The sequence below is a fragment of the Stenella coeruleoalba genome (assembly GCF_951394435.1).
Source record: "Stenella coeruleoalba genome assembly, chromosome: 6".
NCBI classification, from domain to species: Eukaryota; Metazoa; Chordata; class Mammalia; order Artiodactyla; family Delphinidae; genus Stenella; species Stenella coeruleoalba.
The window spans coordinates 116,727,901-116,744,906 of NC_137151.1; the positions used below are offsets into that span (position 1 = coordinate 116,727,901).

Genomic DNA, 17,006 nt, shown 5'->3' on the forward strand with positions numbered 1-17,006 from the left:
TAAATAAATATCCTACTAGTATTCACCAGCAGTTAGGCTGAATTCCATATTATCAATATTTTTAAAAATAGGCTCTCTTTTAATAGACCAGCATGTTGGGCTCTTAATTAAAACAAGGCTTAGACAATAGTAGATGAGCTGGTCATCTTTAAGCCAGTTTTGAAGCCTATGGAAGCAGATTAGTTTTTATATTCCTTAGGGTATGTTTATGAACCCCTTATAATTGTGTTTTTCCCTTCTGAAGAAAGAAAAGCTTCAATATGCACACCAATCTTATGATGCAAATTTTCTTAAGGTCCTAAGGGAGAAATCGGTGTTTTGACACCAGTTCCAGGGCCCCCAGGACCTCCTGGAGCCCCAGGCCGTGCTGGCCCCCAAGGTCCACCTGGTGAGTATCCCTTTGCCACATCTGGTACATGGCATCAGATGGCACCCTGACTCTCCTAGTTATAACTCTCCCATTCTAAGGAAGGCATATAGTCACTGGCTCCAAAAAAAAACAGTGCAGGCCAGAAGGGACAAGCCAACAGACAGGAGACTTGCTGTTGTCCTATGAGGTTCCCCAGATTATTCCTGTTAGTACTTCTGATTCCAAAACAGAATCTCTACCATTACTTAAGAGGAGTTGGAATGCAGAACAATCTGCATGGATTTTTGGTGGAGGAGCAAGGAATGTGGGCTGGTGTTTAATCAGGACAGTTCCCACAGCTTCTTCATTTGAAAACTTACCTTCTTTGCCAACATCGTCTAAAACTTAACTTTGCATTGATGGAGGGAGACATATAGTTCAAGATATCGAGAATATTTCTTTTTAGGAGTTAAATTATATTTTCAAAATTATTTGCACCTCCTAATGATTAGCTCATTGCATAGAAAGGGGGAGGAAGGTGGGGTTATTATTTCTTAATTTTCAAAAAGATCTGGGATGACCGAGAAACAAACATTTTGTTTTAAGGCAAGATAAAGGGAAGGCACTGATGTAAATGTATGCATGTTTTTAAGGTATCCCTGGATCCACAGGAAAATGTGATCTGGGTCTTCCTGGGCCCGATGGTGAACCAGGAATTCCAGGAATCGGATTCCCTGGGCCTCCTGGACCTAAGGGTAAATTTTAAAAAGTTTTTAAACGTAAGGTTCATTGTGGATATTTATAAAATATAAATGCGTATAATGAATAATATAGGAAATATCCATTTAATCCTTTAAAATGATGTTTTCCACCAGTCTTAAATGGGAAAGAAACCTTACAATAATTTTAGCGAAAAAGGGAGAATTCACATTGATTTATGCAATCTCATCGCAGTCATATTTTTTAAAGTACATAAAAAAAACCGTAAGGAAATTCACTAAAATGCTAATAGTGATGCTTCTTGATTGTGGGATTAGGAGGAATTTATTCTTCTTCATAAATGCCTGTACTTTGTACATTTACACATTTCTTCACCTTATACATTTCTTTTATAATAAAAAAAAAACTGTTAAATCACAGATAGCTGATCTCCCTATATACTCCCAAATAAATTATGGAAGTTATTTTCCTTTAGGGAAAAATGCTGTTTCTCATCAAAGCGGGAAAACACTCCAAAGAAATCCAGATGCTAAGAACTCAAACAGTAACCTGAGGCTCCCTGCTGACACATACATCAAAGTCCTGTCCAGGATGGCATATGAGTCATCTCAGTCCCTGCGATGTCCCATAGAACTTCAGATTTTATGATAATTTCATGTTTGTTTCAATACTGTTGAAAGTGCTTATCCCAATATAATCCATTTTTTGGTGCTTCAACTCTTACATTAATATGTCAGCAATGTTTATCACCCATCAGTTCTGCCCAAATATAGGAATATTGATCTCAGTTTATGAGTATTTGAAACAGAAAACATAGTCACATTTCTCACATGGTCCCAAGAATGGCTTTGACTCCAGTTTCTTAGATTTCTTCCCAGTGATCTTGAAGTAATGCAACCTGGCCCATGTTTTAGCCAGGTGCTTCGTGGACCCTGCCTTGAGACGTTGCATCCTAGCTTGTCACCCTATGGATTTGCCTTCTGGAAGGAGACTGTAAACTATGGGAAACAGAACTAGCATAAGGGCTTCTTGAAAGTGGAGATTCAGAATTTCCCAGTTGAACCTAATAAATCCCATGAAATAACTGTGAATTTAAAATTGGTCAAATTAGGGACTTCCCTGGTCGTCCAGTGGGTAAGACTCTGTGCTTCCAATGCAGGGGGCCCGGGTTCTATCCCTTGTCGGGGAACTAGATCCCACATGCATGCCGCAACTAAGAAGCCCACATGCCACAACTATGAGCCCACATGCCACAAAGAAGATCCCACGTGCCGCAACTAAGACCCGACATGGCTAAAATAAATAAATAAATGAAACTGGTCAAATTAGGGGCACAAAGGAACTCTTTGAACGCAGCCTTGCTCTACCAGGCTTTCCTCTTTTGAACCACAGACCGGAGAAAAAGATGTGTGTTAACTCCTTTCTCAACTCTCCTATTATAAATGCGTAAAAGAGAAGTTAATGTTCAGTGGCTATTACAGAGCTTTAGGAAGTAATTCTCTTGAGCAACCCAGGTTAAGAAAGGCTACCTGGATGCTGGAAATGCTTTATATCTCGATCTGGGTCATGCTTGAGTAGATATATAGACACATTTAAAAATTCATTTGGCTGTACACAGTATGCAAAATACACTTTAAAAAAGGCACCCAAATGGTCATTCGGTATCAGTGGTTTAAAGAATTGCTCAATCAAACTTTAGTGGTGCTAAACAACAAGAGTGGAGAAGGTAATTTTTTAAACTGGGAACCAATTTAATCTGATTTGGAATTGACTTTTTTAAAGTGCTAATTTAGCGGTTGGCATTCTCATCATTTAAACTTTCATAAAAATATCTAAGAGCTACTGTTCAGAATCTTCTAAGACCTGTCTTACAACCTTTGTTATCTTTTTCTCTGTAGGAGACCGAGGTTTTCCAGGAACAAAAGGATCACCAGGCTGTCCTGGAGAAATGGGAAAGCCAGGGTTACCTGGAAAGCCAGGCCTCCCAGGAGTCAAGGTCTTTGAGAATTAAAATTCAGACTGATAATTGGGGAGGGGAGGGGAGGGGCAGTTACAGTCAGTCAGTTAGGATGCTTTGTGTGTAGAAATTGTCAATATATTTGTAGATGATGAAGATGCCGACTTTTTTAAAAGTTTCTCTGAACCATCACTCCCCTTTAGAAAGGAGAATAGAAGGTGTAAGAAGACCAATTTGCCTCTCTATTTCTTCCTTAATCTTCAGAAACATTCAGAGTACTTAAAATGGGAAAACTCTAGAAACAGACGTGGATATCTATGAGAAAAACTATCAAAAGGAGAGACATCTAGACTGTTTACAGAAAATTCCACAGTCTTCTTAAAAAGTGGAGGCTATGAAGAATTACTAAGCACAGTTTTATTTAAAAAGTCAGCAACTACAATTGAAAAAGGAAAGTGGATGGAATGGTGGTGACTGTACCAAAGGGACATAGAACCTCCATCATGGAGACGTTATTTTCACGTAAATAGCCCTAAAGACCGGTCAATAGTCGATAAGGATTTGCAAGCATGATACAGTAAAACTAACGTAATTTCTGTGCTATAGGGAGAACCAGGGCTAGCCATGCCTGGAGAGCCAGGAGCACCAGGTTTGCCAGGAGAAAGAGGCAACTCTGGGGAAAAGGGAGAAAGTGGACTCCCTGGACTTCCAGGTCTCCCTGGAATTCCAGGAACTGGAGGGCTTGATGGACCACGAGGTAAAATAGCAAGTGTGATTGCTTTTCTCCACTGTGAGCTCAGCTAAAATGCTGCAGATTGAATGTGTAGGTGCTCTAGGGGTGAAGAACTCTTCTCAAACTTCCAGCTCAATAAATTGAACTTGCGAGCCTTAATTAACTTTCCATTCAAATTTCCATTCCATTGCTGCCCTACCTTTGTTCCCTCTTTCTTCCTTTCTTCCTTCTTTCCTTTTTAATGAGTGTCCTCTCTATAAGACATATCAATGGTATTAACTCTAAGTTCGATTCAGGAGGGAAAGTTATAAGAGAATGACTGGGATAGCAATACTAGGACCTTGAGTTTTGCCACCCGATTGTATTCTTGGACTCTATTTTGCAGGGGATCCAGGGCAGCCTGGACCACCTGGAGAAAGAGGCCCCCCAGGAAGGTGCAAAGAAAGTCTCAGTGGAGCTCAAGGACTTCCAGGCTTAAATGGATTGAAAGGGCAACAAGGTAGGGGGAGGCCCTTGAAACCAGTCACCAGGCGGGCAGATGACATGGGACTCCTGCTTTGAGTTTTGCTGCTTAACATGAGAACTATCCGGTAATAAGTCCTGACCACTGTTCAATGGGAAAAGTGATTTCAGAAACAAAAACCTGTTGTCACGAACTTGTTGCAGTGAATACCAACTATAGAGTAAGAGACCTGAAGTTACTACAGTAAGATTGGTTTGTGTCTTGTATGCAAGAAAATATGAACAATGAAGATATATACAGATGTATACTTACATATATATATATATACATATAAACTCTCAAATAACTTTTATCTTTAATACTTTCATAGGTATATTAAAGTGGTAAATGTATCCTTATTATTGAAACAGAGTGAATGTATGCAAAGGTATATGTTCACAAGTTACAAACTAAAATACATAGTTGGTTGCTTTACAAGCAACATAAAAGAAAGGGTATGAAAGTAAATCTAAATTATGAAAGCTAGGCGGTCATGGGAAGCTTACTATCTTTTTCGCTCCTCTCAGCCAGATCTGTGAACTGTTTCTGGGTAAAAAATCCTTTAGAACTCGCCTATTATACTTCTTATATGTTCACAAACAAAATTTTGGCCAAGAAGTTAATTGTTGTAGTGGTGCTGCTATTGTTTCTAGAAGCATCTGGTGGCTTGCCGCCACGGGAGTGGCTCTGTATGAATTCTGCCGGTTAAAGACTGCGCCACGGTCAGAAAGTGCATTCCCAAGATGTGCCTGCAGGACTAGAAAATAAATCTAAATTCTGCACTATCATTACTTCATCAATCATTGAAACACAGAATGTTAAATCCAGAAGGGATCTTAGAATTTTACAAAAGGGGACCTAAATCTATCAATTAGAAAAGTCTGTGGTTTGCCCACAATCACAGAGCTAAATATTTACAGCCATAAAATATATCTGGAGTTGGTGTGGAAAGCAATCGTGCGTTCATTCATTCATTCATTCATTCATATATAGGCAGAAGAGGCGAAACGGGGCCAAAGGGAGACCCAGGTATTCCAGGCTTGGATAGGTCAGGATTTCCTGGAGAACCTGGACCACCAGGAATGCCGGGTCATCAAGGGGAGATGGGACCACCTGGTACAAAAGGATATCCAGGAAATCCAGGATTTTTAGGGCCACCAGGTACCCTTTATGTGCTTTTGTTTTTCTTCTTCTCTGTTCTTCCACATATTCCTTTTAAGGTAGCTGTGTAAACTAGAGACCCGGATCGGCTTTTGACTCTAAGCTTCTCTTTCATTTAGTATAAGTTTTTCTTCTGAGTTATTTGCAAGGAGCCAGAGGGCTGGGAACTGGTGGTAGTGGGATGGTCAAATTTCACAATTACCCACAATATGACTATTTTTGCTGTATAATCTTGTTAATATATTACTAGTGAAATGTATTTGCTAGTATTTTGTTGAAATTTTTTGCATCCATATTTATAAGGAATACTTACTGGTCTGTTTTCTTGTGATGTCTTTGTCTGGTTTTGGTATCAGGGTAATGCTATCTTATTGAACAAGATGAGAAGTGTTTCCTCCTCTTGTATTTTCTAGAAGAGTTTGTGAAGAATTGATATGCTTTAAATATTTGATAGAGTTCACCAGTGAAGTCACCTGGGGCTTGGGTTTTCTTTGAGAGAAGTTTTAAAATTACTAATTCAATCTCTTTGCTTCTTATAGATCTATTCAGATTTTCTGTTTCTTCTTGAGTCAATTTTGGTAATCTGTGCCTCTTCTAAGAATTGGATTTTCTGGCCTGTCATTGTTCATAGTATTCCCTTATAATTCTTTTATTTCATCACTTATTATGGTTTATATGTTTGGGGGAGAATATTTCAATAGTCTTCTCATGGCATAAGGACCTCACTGGTCTCTCCTCCAGAGAAGAGTCCAGAATAAGAACTTAATCTGCTAATTAACCTTTCATTTATATTATTGAGCTACTATCATATGTCATCACTGTTCCAGACCCTAGAGACACATTGGTGGATAAGACTCCACCTCGAACAATGGGGAACACGATAACAAACACATTTAAGAGCTAAGTTCATCTAGTGACAAATGCTATGAAGAAAGTAAAATAAGGGAATATAACAAAGTTATTGATCAAAGGTTGGGACGAGGGAATGCTCCAAACCTTCAGCATATTTTCTCCTCATCCACAATTGTGATTTGCTACCAAATTCCACATCCACGATGTAAAAAAAGACCATTTACTGACCCATCCCTAGACAAGTGGGATTATTTTCCTGTTTACAGAAACCATTTTTGCAACACTCTTTCTCTCTTTCTAAGTATAATTCATTTTATTTTATGGAGTATTTCACTTTTCTCATTCTTTACAGCATGTGCTGCCTTGTGTTAATTTGTTTCCATAGGTGAAAAAGGAACGATTGGGATGATGGGGGTTCCCGGAAACATTGGCCCTCCGGGGCCTCCTGGGAAGCCAGGCACCCTGGGACAGAGGGGTAAGTGATAGAATATCTTTCCAGCTATCAGGAGGCATGAACAATGTTCATTTAATTAGCAGAAAAATAAATTATATTTTATTCTTTGAGGAGAAAGTAGTTCTGAGAAAACCTTATATTTGATTTTGCAGTTTTCTGTATTCCTTTGTCCCTTTTGAATAGTCATATTTTCTCCCTACAGGCTTAGACAACTACCCTCATGTGGCTGCCTGTTTGGGGGCAACTATTTATCAAGTTCTCAGCCCTGTTAACCTTTTTTGGTTTATCTGTCTTGTTTTGTTTTATGGTAAGCACTGTTAACTTTTGAATCCTCATGAACTTTTAAAGAATTAAGGAACTGATGTTGTTACATCTGTCTCTTAGGGAGCTTTGGAATTCCAGGAGTAAAAGGCGAGAGAGGAGCCCCAGGTGCCAAAGGGGAACAAGGAGATAAAGGAATTCCAGGGCCTCCTGGAATATTACGCTTAGTCGGGGACAAAGGGGAACCAGGACTCAAAGGTACAAACGTTCTTATGTTTAGAACCAGAACATCAGAGCTGATTCTGGGACTAAGAAATTATCCAGGAAAATCCCTTTAGTTGACATAAGAGAACAGTGAGGACCAGGGTTTAATTTCCCGCCCAGGCTCACAAAGCCAGTTGGTGACTGAGTTGGACTAGAACTGGGTTTTGTGTGCCTTGAACAGTAATATGTTGCCTCCTTAAATCGTAACTTTTTATTTCCAAGTTAATTCTTCATTTTGGTCCGCTGTCTTTAAATTTTCACTAGCCAATCTTTAAATTCTAAGCCTCAAAGCCCCCTTTTGCCAAGTATGGTGAAAATTAAACCTTTAGAAAATTCCACATAAAAAACTTCCCTGGCTGGAGTAGAAAACTCCACCCCAAATTCAACTCTATTCTATCAGCTGCTAGGGTGAATTTTTCTGATTGCATCTAAAAACTGCTTCTTACACTCAGAATCCTTTGGAGAATAATTACTAAAGAGAAAATATGTTTTGATTACAAATCAGTGCCTTAAAAATGCTGTTATTTGGGCTTCCCTGGTGGCGCAGTGGTTGAGAGGCCGCCTGCTGATGCAGGGGACACGAGTTCGTGCCCCGGTCCGGGAAGATCCCACGTGCCGTGGAGCGGCTGGGACCGTGAGCCATGGCCACTGAGCCTGCGCGTCCGGAGCCTGTGCTCCGCAACGGGAGAGGCCACAACAGTGAGAGGCCTGCATACCGCAAAAAACAAAACAAACAAGCAAACAAAAAAAACAAAACAATGCTGTTATTTGTTAGCTATAGCTGTTAAGCTCAAATTCAAACCCATTCAAATTATTTCACGTTATTTAAGCACTTTGTATGACAGGCTTTTTTATATGATCAATACAGCCAATATCAAACCAAAATTTAAGGTTTGCCTTGTGGTCTTCCTGATCCTGTCTAACCCCAAGTAACTTTAATAAAACAAAGGATTTCTGGGTAAAATTAAATGTTTGCAGATCAAACTTCTATAGCAGGGAAGAATAAAAGAAAAATGTGTTTGTAGTTGCAAAACCATATCAAATTTTGAATAATTTGTAATCAACTTTGAGAAGTTAGATTGTAAGATTTGCTTTCAAAATTCTGGATAGAGTTCTGTAGACCAGGCTGGCAAGACTGAATAGCTGTCTTTCCCAGAATTAGGAGGGACTTCACAGAGGTGACATTGGAGCAGGGTTCTGGAGAGTGATTGAATCCAGCTAATTTGCTAACTTAAAAAAGGATAATCAGGGACTTCCCTGGTGGTCCAGTGGTTAAGAATCCAATCTGCCTTCCAACACAGGGGATGCGGGTTTGATCCCTGGTCGGGGAACTAAGATCCCATATGCCTAGTGGCAACTAAGCCCACGTGCCACAACTAGAGAGAAGCCCATGAGCCGCAACGAAGATCCCGCGTGCCGCAGCTAAAACCCAATGCAGCCAAATAAATAAATAAGTAAATATTTTTTAAAAAATAAATAAAAATAAAATAGCCATTCTGGCCTTTTGCTATTCCTCAAATGGACCAAACTTTAAAAATAAATAAATAAAAGGATAATCATTGGGAAAAGAATCAGATTTTTTTCTATAAAGGAAAACTAGCAAGTAAAGGCCTTTTGGGTAGTCCCCCTTTAATCTGCTGTCCAAGGGATGGTTTAGTTCTGGGTGCGAACAGAAGACTGCATTACATTTTTAACAATAGAATAGAAAGTAGTATGAATTTTATAAAATTCTGCTAGAACTGGTCTAAGTCAAGATGTAAAAAAAAAAAAATACTGACACAAGTGTCCAGTCTTCATAAACTGTCAGACACCACTTCACTGGATTATTCTAGATGATTTAGGTAGTGTTGCAAACATTTTGAAAAAAAATATGAATAGCATATCTGTGCCTACATAAACTAAAATTTGACTCTAACATCATGAATGCACAATGGGTACTAATTTACAATTAAAGAATTGTTTCTGTAAAATATATAGGGACACATGCTATTTTTATGCTTCTAGCAAAGTACAAGGTGCATGGAAGCTGTCCTACATGTTTCCTTTTGGCTTTTCAAACCCACAACCAAGGAGCAGAGATAGACCACAACAACAACAAAAGATCATACTATCTAGGCCTCTCTAATTTCTATATGATTCATTTATCATCTGAGTTTCTGACTTAAAGACATCCACTGCAAATGTGGAAGAGCTATTGAAGGTATGAAAAGCAAAGTCGTCCTCTCCTCAAGGAGTCTGCATGGAAGATTTAGACATATGTACGAAAAGGTAAAGAATAATACAAAAGAACTGTTATGCTATTTTAGCAAAGACCTGTGAAGCCCTTCCCACATGCAGGTACTGTTCCAAGCTTTACAAATATTGACTCATTTAATTCTCACAACAACTCTAGGAGTAGGTTATTGCTGTCATCCCATTTTATAGATGGGAAATGGAAAGGTCACATTACTCAGTGTCACTCTGATAGGAAGTGCAGAGATGGACCTCACACTGATGTTGTTGGTTCCAAAGTCCATACTCAGCCTTCTCACTGTGCTGCCAGCTGGGTACCACTGGCAGTGAGCCTTGTGGGACATGAGCAAAGCAGAACACACCTCAACCAGGGTAGTCAAAGAAGCCTCCATGAGCACAGGGAACTATATTCAGTATCCTGTAATAAACTATAATGGAAAATAATATGAAAAAGAACTTATACATGTATAACTGAATCACTTTGCTGTACAGCAGAAATAACACAACATTGTAAGTCAACTATACTTCAATAAAATAAATTTTAAGAAAGAGAAGCCTCCATGAAGAAGGATTTAAATTATGAGTAGGTTTCCGATGAGCAAGGGATACTCTCGGCTTAAAATCTTTCCAAGTCTCCCCTTGCTTTAAGAATTCAGGTTTCTGGGCTTCCCTGGTGGCACAGTGGTTGAGAGTCTGCCTGCCGATGCAGGGTACACGGGTTCGTGCCCCGGTCCGGGAAGATCCCACGTGCCGCGGAGCGGCTGGGCCCGTGAGCCGTGACCGCTGAGCCTGCGCATCCGGAGCCTGTGCTCCGCAACGGGAGAGGCCACAACAGTGAGAGGCCCGCGTACCGCAAAAAAAAAAAAAAAAGAATTCAGGTTTCTTTGACTGGCATCCAGGTTTCTTTATCACTTGCCCTTTGCCTACTTCTCCAGCCACATGACCTTTATTTACTTAGCAATTATTTTTTAGTACCTATGACTAGACATTTTTACTATGTCCTGAAGACACAGAGGTGAACAAAGCAGAGGTAGTGTTCTGGTCATGAGGAAACTTACAGCTTAATAAGAGAAAGAAACAATAATGTCTCTGTAAACAATTTATATCCAGGGCCAGGTAGTAAATATCTTAGGCTTTGTGGACCACATATGACACCTGTTGCCTATTCTTCTTTTGTGTGTGTTTGTCTGTTTACAGCCCATTAAAAATAGGAAAAGCATCCTTAGCTCTCCAGCCATGCAACATCAAGCCAAGTTTGGCCCACAGGCGGTTGTTTGCCCCTTAAAAACCAAAGCAAATGAGTAAACTAAGTGATCTATATTTTTAGGTTATGATAAAGGATATAAATGGAAAAAAACCAAAAGTTACAAAAGAAAATATTCTAACTCCCTGCTACTCACCACTCCTCTGCACATGTTATTTTCTTGCCTAAGAATTCTGTCCCACTCCATGCTTTCTCCATCCAGCTAGCTCCCACTTGCTCTTCAACACTGAGCTTATAAATATCCCCTCTTTGGTCTTCCCTGGTGGCGCAGTGGTTGAGAGTCCGCCTGCCGATGCAGGGGACACGGGTTCGTGCCCCGGTCCGGGAAGATCCCACATGCCGCGGAGCGGCTGGGCCCGTGAGCCATGGCCGCTGAGCCCGTGCGTCCGGAGCCTGTGCTCCGCAACGGGAGAGGCTACAGCAGTGAGAGGCCCCCGTACCGCAAAAAAAAAATCCCCTCTTTTTAAGGAACCTCCATACTGTTCTCCACAGTGGCTGTACCAATTTCCATTCCCAGCAACAGTGCAAGAGGGTTCCCTTTTCTCTATACCCTCTCCAGCATTTACTGTTTGTAGATTTTTTGATGATGGCCATTCTGACCGGTGTGAGGTGATACCTCATTGTAGTTTTGATTTGCATTTCTCTAATAATTAGTGATGTAGGAATAGAAACGGAGCGGTAGAGAATGGACATGTGGACACAATCAGGGAAGGGGAGGGTGGGCTGAATTGGGAGATTAGGTTTGACATAAATACACTACCATGTGTAAAACAGATGGCTAGTGGGAACCTGCTGTATAGCACAGGGAGCTCAGCTCAGTGCTCTGTGATGACCTAGATGGGTGGGATGGGGGGCGAGGTCCAGGCGGGAGGGGATATATGTATACCTATAGCTGATTCACTTCACTATACAGCAGAAACTAACACAATATTGTAAAGCAATCACACTACAATTTAAAAAAATCCCCTCTTCTCAAAATTCTTCCCTGTAGCCTATTGTGCCCAACTCTGTTACAGAAACTATCTCACTGGTGGTAATTTTTTACTTGGCTGTCTCCCCAGTTAAACACTAAAAACTTGGGAAAAGAGAACTTGATTTTTCTATGTCTCCAGCACTTAGAACAAGAGCTGTCTGTTAATTACGTACACAATACGTATGTCAATGAATGAATATGTAAGCAGGGAAACAGCCAAGGGAAGTGAATCTGCTTGAGAAAAGGCACAAGTTGCAGCCATGGATAGGTTGTAGAATGTTTCAAGTGCCAGTGAAAGGAGTCTGTCATTTACTCTGTAGGCAAAAGAGATTCAATGAATATTTTTGAGCAGGAGAATGTGATCAAAGCCATGTTTTAGGGAAGGGAGGATGGTGTTGTGGGAAACTTATGAGACTTCTAGCCTGCAGAACTGGATTCAAGTCCCAGCATTACCACTAACTGATGGTGTGACTCTATATTATTTCATTGACTTCTTAAAGAGTCTCAATTTTCTCATCTCTACACCCTATCTGGAAAGGCTCAAGAATACACTGAGGTTGCCTGAAGATTAAATAAGATAAATAAAAGAAAATAATGTCTTCCATAAACCAGTTACTTAATAAATGATAGTTGTAATAAATGGATTAAGAATGAAATAGTCCAGACAAGAATAGTAGTAGATAATCCTCTGTCATTATTTAAAAAAAAAAAAGAAGCCTGTATTTAGGCCACTAGTTCTTAAAATGTTGGTTCAAAGTGTAAATGTTATGAAAATTGCTAGAGTTCTTTGAGAACTAACTCATGCCAGGCACTGTGCTAATGCTTTTCATGTATTACCTCTTTTAATCTTCCTTTTAAATAAAATATAAGCCCAAATCTGCCCATACTCTTAACAAATATGCTATGTTGTATTTCAATAATAGCTCAAAAATTTTAATCAGGACATGGATAAGCCTGATAAAATTCTAACCTGTATTTTTAATGCATAGTTTTTAACTTTAGGACTTGCAGGGAAGCCTGGTGAGAAAGGAAACAGAGGCATTCCAGGATTACCAGGTTTCAAAGGACTCCAAGGGCCACCTGGACCACCAGGATCACCAGGTATAGCTGATTCTCTAATAGAAATATCAGATGTTAAGTTTTCCTAGATCTAAATGTAACAAAAATGTGTTTCTAGAATATGAATTCTGCCCCAACAGAAATTTGCTTCTTATAATTTAACCAAATTGTAGTCAGCCTGTATTAACTAAAAAATGTTAACCTACGTGAAGTTCTGCTTTGCACTCAAAATTTTATTTTGAACTAGCTGATATGTATTCTAAACTATAATTTATTACAACCTCATATATCCTAGAAGAAAGTAAGATAATGCTTTAGAGGTTTTCAAATTTGCCTCTTTCTATTTTAAACAAGTTATTGAGTTTGCAAAGTCATTTTTTAAACAAATAATGTAGCCCCCATTCCCCGTGACCACATCTGTGATGAAATTTATTGCATTGTAATAAAATTTCCATATTGCATTGGAAAATCTGTTACTATATTGTCACAGGAGCCCCCTCTTTCCTGCTGGCTTTGGTCCTAGGATGATTCTGATGTTTGAAATCCAGGCCTGCTGACAAAAATCTAACTTTCTCTAATTTTACATTTTCTGAGTCACCAGTCCCTTCCTTATTTGAAGGCATAAATGCAGCTAAACAAGTACCTAAACCAGATGGTCTGGCTGCGCTGGATTCATTCATTTGTGCAAGCAACAAGTGTTTATTGAGCATCTACTATGTCCAGGAACTACACAGAGCGTATGACTATTTATTTGTTCTCAAGACTCCAGAGGAGATCCAGGCAGCATTGGGAATCCTGGTGAGCCAGGACCACGTGGTGTGCCAGGAAGCATGGGAAACATGGGGGTGCCAGGTAATGCAGAATGTCCTGTTACGAGCCTACAGCCTCAAGATGGGTCCTAATTCTAGATTTTCTGTGTTGTCATTTTGGTTTTCTACTTGGTAGAAAGTTGGTGTAAAACAACTAGATTTGCTTCTAGACAAATGTACTGTATGCAACCAGAACATGAGTGAGAACAAAATAAACATTTACATTGTGTAAAAATCATCCATTAAGACTACCTGTTTTTAGTTTTTTAAGGAAGCTCCATATTGTTCTCCATAGTGGGATGTAGCAATTTACATTCCCACCAACAGTGCAAGAGGGTTCCCTTTTCTCCACGTCCTCACCAGCATTTTTTGTTTGTAGATCTTTTTTGATGATGGCCATTCTGACTGGTGTGAGGTCATACCTCATTGTAGTTTTGATTTGCATTTCTCTAATAAGTGGGATGAGGGGGTGGGAGAGAGGTCCAAGAGGGAGGGGATATGTGTATACATATAGCTGATTCACTTCGTTGTACAACAGAAACTGACACAACATTGTAAAGCAATTATACTCCAATTTTTAAAAAATTGAAAAAAAAAAAAGACTATCTGACACATCAGTGCTTCTGAAAAACCAGCTTCTTGGGAGAAAGGTGGTTTGTGAAAAGGTGAGAAGTAGAACCCTTCAAGATCTCTGCCTTTACTAATCTACCTGATTTCTTTCCTAATTTCAGGTACTAAAGGAATGAAGGGAACTATGGGATTCCCAGGTCTACCTGGAAGACCAGGCCTCCCAGGTACTCATGGTCCCCAAGGAGATAAGGGAGAGCCAGGTTATTCAGAAGGTACAAGGCCAGGACCACCAGGACCAAAGGTATATAGGCCACTGAAGTATTTATGTTTTGGTGGTGGAATGAGTCCCTTTAAATATCAACATTGTGGGCAAAGAAAATTGAAAATATTACTGTATCTTCAGACAGTTATTTGAGGTTTTCTCCCCTCTTTCTATAACTAAGGATGCCTATCACACAACTTCAATTTCTGAGTTTATTCCCGCCAGTTTCAACCCCCAAGGAATTTCTCATAACCAACCCTGCAATTTAAGTGTGCTACCAGGAGGAGGTAGTGATCACAAGCCCATACAAGTTGCCAGGGCAGTGTTTGTTTTTCTTGTGCTACAAAGTGGCCAGTCTCTGCTATAGACTCATCTCACACAGGCTTACAAAAATAAATGTTCCAACTTTGTAATAAAAAATACTTGTCTTCTTAAACACAATAAAAGGTGAAAAATAAAATAAATTTAGAGCATTATTAAAAAGCAAAACCAAAAAAAATCCTAAGATATATACATTTATCTTTCTTAATCGTTTTAAAAGTTTCTTGTCGTTGCATTACACAGAAGATTTTCTATCTTGTCACAGTGTTCTCAGCGCTTGTGCTCTGTCAACTAAGAGACTGGATGCCAAAGCCTTCCCTTGAATGTGGTATCATGCAGCAACCAAACGTTTCAGTGTGGCTCAGCTGTTCTTTTAGGTTTATCTTCTTCCATCCTTTCTGCATATAGCAGTTACACAAGGGCCAGAGCTAGAGCGATAGAGAATAATTAATAGAAATTCCCACAAGCGGGGTTCTTCACATGGGATTCCATGGATCCCTGGGGAAGACTATTGTATCCAAAGAAATCGAATGAAAATTGTTTGGATACAGTTTTTGTTTTTGTTTTTTTTAGGAGTCTGTTATTTTTCATCAGACTTCCAAAAAGTATAAAAATCATTACTTAGGAGACTTTCTCCCTGACTCTCTTTTGAGCCTATAAAACACCACCTTTCCTAAAGATTTCCTCCAGCTGTAAAACAACAAGAAAGAAAACTTTTAGAAACCACAAAGACCCGAGAAAGTAACCCTTTACTACTTGGAGTTCAAACAAATTTCCTTTGCCCTTTATTTTTAACGAGGTCCTCAGAAAACCAGAAAGAGACTCCTTCCGCTGAAATTTTTCCTGAGTGAGGAATCATATTTGACTTAATTCACATTCAATTAATGAATAGTTTCATTTAAAGTTTTCATAACCACAGGAGAAATTTTTTAAACTATGCGTTGAACACAAAATGTGCTGGTTTTATCATGCTGGCAAATCTTAGTAACAGAATAATGAATCTTAGTCAGCTACCATCGAGATTTTGTAAGTTACTATCAAATCCATATGTTCTGGCTTATCATAAAAGTGAAGTACAGATTTAAGGAATATTAAACCATGGGAAGTTTGTGTTTTTGTTTGTTTCTTTTTTTACATGTGGTTGACATACGTTTATCTGCATGCAGAGTATATGAAGAACACACATCCATTTGTTCTATTTCTTTCTGACCTCCTTATTTAGTGTCTATCTCCCACTGGTCTCTAAAGCTCCATGAAGGCAGGGACTGTATCCATCACATATTCGTACATGGTTACTATTATATTCCTGGCTTCTTGGGCACAGGACTCGTGTAGCCACAGAGGTCCCGTGCTGACAAGGACTCCATGTTTGGTTTAATGCTCTGCCATTTCTGTCTTCAATTACTTTTTAAAAGTTCTTTTAAAGAGAGCTGCATTTTCATTTTGCACTGCACCCCACAAATTATGTAGCCATCCTGTTCCCAGCAGCTATCAGGGTGGTAGCACACAGCAGACACTTACCATGAATTGCTAAATAAATAAATACATAAATAGAAACCAACCTAGTTTATACTTAATTCTGATCACATATCCTGCTTGTGAGAATTTTAAAGGTGTTTGACTGAATTTAAGGGAGATCCAGGATTGCCAGGTGACATGGGAAAGAAAGGAGGTAGAGGGCCACCTGGCACACCTGGATGTTCGGGCCCTGCTGCACCAGAGGGAGTTCCTGGGAATCCCGGAAGCCCTGGCCACCCAGGTGAGCTCTGGTTTTGCAACCCGAAAGCTGCAAGCGAGAAGTGTGGTATGGCCCTTGCCTCCTAGAATAGTAAATGGAAAGCAGTTTAGGCTTTTGTACTGCAATTGATTTTATTCAAATCTGATCTTCAAATTCGAAGACACTAAGAAATGGCAAATGAATCGCAAGGAGCCCATTTCAGTCGACTTTGGTGACCTGAAATCTAAAAACCTCCTCCTGTAAACAAAACTTCGGGGGTGCTACCTCAATGAATTCAGCCTAAAGACCTGAAATGTTAGCTTGTTGTCCAACTTTATATTTGTATTGGTTTTCCAGGGCTTCCAAAGCAAATACCACAGATTGGGTAACTTAAACAGAAATTAATTTTCTCCTAGTTCTGGAGGCTGGGAGTCTGAGATCCAGGTGTCGGCAGGGTTGATTTCTTCTGAGGCCTCTCTTGTTAGCTTGTAGGTGGCCACCTTCTCCAGGTGTCTTTCCTCTGTGTGTCTGTGTCCCAATCTTTTC

General features: G+C 39.6%; 1 protein-coding gene across 6 annotated transcripts in view; it reads left to right on the forward strand.

Moving 5' to 3' along the window:
- The window catches only part of COL4A3 (collagen type IV alpha 3 chain), a 133,628-nt gene that overhangs the window by 97,264 nt on the left and 19,358 nt on the right, over positions 1 to 17,006 (forward strand). For 5 of the 6 annotated variants that reach the window (XM_079925423.1, XM_079925426.1, XM_079925425.1 and 2 more), the window contains 12 exons: positions 296 to 388; positions 1,003 to 1,104; positions 2,968 to 3,065; positions 3,633 to 3,783; positions 4,145 to 4,258; positions 5,255 to 5,422; positions 6,660 to 6,749; positions 7,113 to 7,247; positions 12,725 to 12,823; positions 13,544 to 13,633; positions 14,322 to 14,461; positions 16,376 to 16,502. In XM_079925423.1, the coding sequence (XP_079781549.1) occupies positions 296 to 388; positions 1,003 to 1,104; positions 2,968 to 3,065; positions 3,633 to 3,783; positions 4,145 to 4,258; positions 5,255 to 5,422; positions 6,660 to 6,749; positions 7,113 to 7,247; positions 12,725 to 12,823; positions 13,544 to 13,633; positions 14,322 to 14,461; positions 16,376 to 16,502 (1,407 nt within the window). The remainder of the gene's footprint in view (positions 1 to 295; positions 389 to 1,002; positions 1,105 to 2,967; positions 3,066 to 3,632; positions 3,784 to 4,144; positions 4,259 to 5,254; positions 5,423 to 6,659; positions 6,750 to 7,112; positions 7,248 to 12,724; positions 12,824 to 13,543; positions 13,634 to 14,321; positions 14,462 to 16,375; positions 16,503 to 17,006) is intronic. The other variant, XM_079925428.1, reaches the window with a different exon arrangement.